General features: G+C 55.2%; 1 protein-coding gene across 1 annotated transcript in view; it reads right to left on the reverse strand.

Moving 5' to 3' along the window:
- The window catches only part of LOC107122894 (interferon-induced protein with tetratricopeptide repeats 5-like), a 6,103-nt gene extending 2,723 nt beyond the window's left edge, over positions 1–3,380 (reverse strand). The window contains exon 1 of the mRNA XM_015426032.1: positions 3,303–3,380. Within this exon, the coding sequence (XP_015281518.1) occupies positions 3,303–3,307 (5 nt within the window). The 5' untranslated portion in view covers positions 3,308–3,380. The remainder of the gene's footprint in view (positions 1–3,302) is intronic.
- Positions 3,381–4,139: the final 759 nt, after the last annotated feature.

Consider the following 4,139-nt stretch of genomic DNA (forward strand, 5'->3'; position numbering starts at 1 on the left):
GATTGGATTTATACCCCGCCCTTCACTACCCAAAGGTGTCTCAGAGCGGCTTACAAACTCCTTTCCCTTCCCCTCCCCACAACAGACACCCTGTGAGGTGGGTGGGGCTGAGAGAACTCTGACACAAACTGCTCTTTTTCAAGGACAGCTGTGCCAGAGCTTGTGACTGACCCAAGGTCACATCAGCAGGTGCAAGTGGAGGAGTGGGGGAATCAAACCCGGTTCTCCCAGATTAGAGTCCGCCCACTTAACCACGACACCAAACTGAGTCCAGTGCGCCTTTAAGACCAACAAAGGTTTATTCAAGGTATGAGCTTTCGTGTGGAAGGCACACTTTTTCAAATACCTGGATCTATCGATGGTCATTAGCCATGGTGACTGAGAGGAACCTCCATGTTCAGAGGCAGTCTGAATCCCAGAGCCAGTAGGCAATGTCAGGGGAAGGCCTCAGCCTCTCTGCCCGGTTGTTGGCCCTCCAGAAGAACTGGCTGGCCCCTGTGTGAGACAGGATGCTGGAATAGATGTAGGGGTCATTCCCTGCAGGAACGCACAGGAGCGGAGCTCCGGCAGTAAAGAGCCCAGGGGGCGGGCACGTGCAACAGGCCCCGCCCCCTGCTTCCAGCAGCCCCGGGCCATGAGGAGCAAGAAGCAGCCAGGTAAGTTGCAGTGGGTGTTGCCTTCTGACACACTTCGGGTGATGTCAGGGGGTGTGGCATATGAAAAAAAGTTATGCTAATGATTTATGCTAATGAGTTCCTGCACTTCTTTTTCTACGAAATGACCCCTGATAGATGGGCCCTCACTGGTCTGAAACAGCCGGGCTCCTCAGGTTCTTATGAACACTGGCAACCCTAACTTGAAAGGACACCAATGTGCGAGGACAGAAACACATTTTGGCTGGCCAGACGTCAGCTGCAACCAACGCTCCCTCTAAGCTGTGGGCAAAAATTCTACTCTGTGAGCTACTGGCGTTAAAGCCGTGAGCGAACGGTTTGGCTCCTGCAGAAATGAAGTCTGCTCCGGAGCCCTCCTTCCTGAGCTAGGACAAAAATGTGTGAGCCGGAGGCTAAAAAACTGTGAGCTGGCTCACACTAACCCAGCTGAGAGGGAACACTGGGCCTGCGACCCTTCTTAATTGATTTTCTCCCCCCACCCCTCTTCTGCAGGAGGGGTTCATGGGGCTGAAACGGACTGTTGCTTCCCGAGAGGCAGCCTGCCTGCCGTGTGAAACTCTGGGTCGCCAACTCTGTTCTGGGCGGGGCTCCTCTGCCTCATACAAACGAAAGGCTCAAAGACGTTGGGGTTGGACTGGATGCAGAGGAGGACAGGAGGGGGACCCCTGGCATACGCCGCTCCGCCTGCCCCACTTCCACAACTGACTTCATACACAAGGATGTCATCTCCAGGTGGGCCCTGGAGACCTCCAGGAATCTCAACTAATCTCCAGGCTAGAGAGATCAGCTCCCCTCGGGCAGAAGGCCGCTCTGAAGGGCAGCCTCGGTGGTGTTACGCGCCCGGCCAAGCTCCCTCCCCTCTCCAAACCGCGCCCTCCCCAGGAAGGCTGACAACTCCAGGTTGAGAAATTCTTGGAGATTTGGGGAATGGGGCGTGGGGAAGGCAGGGATTGGGGAAAGAAGAAGAAAACGTCCTTCGCTGGACGTCTTCAAGCGGAGGCCGGACGACCCTCTTTCGGGCATGTTGAAGGGCTGTCTTTCGGCTGTGCTCCTGCAGAGTGCAGGGGGTTGGACTAGATGACCTGCAAGGTCCCTTCCCACTCTAACATTCTACGAGAAAAAGAGGAGGAAAAGGAGGAGGAGGAGGAGGAGATTGGATTTGTTAGAGTCTACCCTTCAACGCTGCCATTTCCTCCAGGGGAACTGATCGCTGTCGTCTGTGGTAATTCCAGGGGTCTCCAGGCCCCACCTAGCACCCAGGCCACACACACACACCAAGTCTACAGGCATTTCCTTTTTTTGGAGTTGGCAAGTCTAGAAATTCAGCAGGTGAATAGACTTAAAGAGGAGAAGGTCAGAATAGGGCAGACCTGATACAGAAGAAGAAGAGAAGAAGAAGAGATTGGATTCATATCCCGCCCTTCACTACCCAAAGGAGTCTCAGAGCGGCTGACAAATGCCTTTCCCTTCCCCTCCCCACAACAGACGCCCTGTGAGGCAGGTGGGGCTGAGAGAGCTCTGACAGAAAGTGCTCTTTTTCAAGAACAGCTCTTATCAGAACTATGGCTTGCCCAAGGTCATCCAGCCAGGTGCGAGTGGAGGAGTGGGGAATCGAACCCGGTTCTCCCAGACTAGACTCCATGCTCCTAAACTGGCTCTGGGAATCTGAAACTAGGGAAAGGGCTCATTAGAAAGAAGAATAAGAAAAGAGATTGGATTTATACTCCGTCCTTCACTACCCAAAGGAGTCTCAGAGCGGCTGACAAATGCCTTTCCCTTCCCCTCCCCACAACAGACGCCCTGTGAGGCAGGTGGGGCTGAGAGAGCTCTCTCGAGAACTGCTCTTTCAAGAGCAGCTCTGAGAGAACTTGTGACTGACCCAAAGCCACACCAGCAGCTGCATGTGGAGGAGTGGGGAAGAAGAAGAAGAAGAAGAAGAAGAAGAGATTAGATTTATACCCCGTCCTTCACTACCCAAAGGAGTCTCAGAGCGGCTTACAAACTCCTTTCCCTTCCAGACGCCCTGTGAGGTAGGCGGGGCTGAGAGAGCTCTTGACAGAAACGGTTCTTTTTCAAGGACAGCTCTTGTCAGAACTGTGGCTTGCCCAAGGTCATCCAGCAGCTGCAAGTGGAGGAGTGGGGAATCAAACCCGGTCCTCCCAGATTAGAGTCCGTGCACTTAAACCACTACACCAAACTGGGGACCAGAGGGAGAATTTCAAAAGACAGGGATGCCAGCCTCCAGGCGGGACCTGGGGATCCCCTGGAATTGCCGCTCGTCTCCAGACTGCAGAGATCCGTCCCCCTGGAGACAAGGGAGGCTTTGGAGGGGTGCACTCAGCCTGTGTCCCACCGAGGTCCCTTTTCTCCCCAGGCTCCCCCCCCCAAATCTCCAGGAGTTTCCCAGCCTAGATCTGGCAAACCCCCCTCCCCCCCATCACTTGCTGGTACCCAGGAGGGACCTGGTCACCCTAAGAGGGGCGTTTTCTCCCTCCGCCAAGAAGGAGCCCTTGAGTCTCCTGATGGTCTCTCCCTGACCTTGTCTCCCAAGAGCCCAAGCACCTGGCCTCTGCAATTCACCCGCCCACCGCCCAGGAATCTGGCCAGTCCAGGATGATGGACGCTCACCCCATTCCGGCTCCTTCCAGCAGGCCCCCTCTGCAACCGGGAATCTCTTGGGGCCGAGCTCCCAGCGGCTCCCTTTTTAGAGACACGCTCCCAATTTGCCTTGGAAACAGAAACTTGCACTTAAATAAGTTTCAGTTTCTGGCCCTTTCCTGGACTTTCGGTTTCCCCCATCTCTCCCCCCCCCCTTCCTCTCTCAGCCCTTGAGGAGTCTTGCTGGTGCGGGGAATCCTGCCATCTAGTGGCCAGCGAGCAGATCACACACACACACACCCTTGCTGTATAGAGACACCACTGGGTTTTCAAGGCAAGAGGCGGACAGAGGTGGTTTGCCCTTGCCTGTCTCTGCGTAGCGACCCTGGGCTTCCTTGCTGGTCTCCCATCCAAGGACTAACCAGGTTGGACCCTGCTTCGCTTCTAGGATCTGATGAGTTTGGCCTCGCCTGGGCCATCCAGGTCAAGGCAAGAGACAAGCAGAGGTGCTTTGCCCTTGCCTGCCTCTGCGTAGCAACCCTGGGCTTCCTCGGTGGTCTCCCATCCAAGTGGTAACCAGGGCCGACCCTGCTTAGCTTCCGACATCTGATGAGATCAGGTTAGCCTACGTTATCCAGGCCAAGGCAAGAGACATTCAGAGGTCAAATTGCCCTTGCCTGCCTCTGCGTAGCAACCCTGGACTTCCTTGGTGGTCTCCCCTCCAAGTACTAACCAGGGCTGACCTTGCTTAGCTTTCTAGATCTGATGAATTCAGGCTAGCCAGGGTCATGGGAGCTGGCTGGGTGACCTTGGGCCAGTCACACACAGAGTCAGGATTCAAAAGGATCTCGATAGGCTGAAACAGTG

This window comes from Gekko japonicus, unplaced genomic scaffold, assembly GCF_001447785.1.
Source record: "Gekko japonicus isolate JY-2015 unplaced genomic scaffold, Gekko_japonicus_V1.1 scaffold5799, whole genome shotgun sequence".
NCBI classification, from domain to species: Eukaryota; Metazoa; Chordata; class Lepidosauria; order Squamata; family Gekkonidae; genus Gekko; species Gekko japonicus.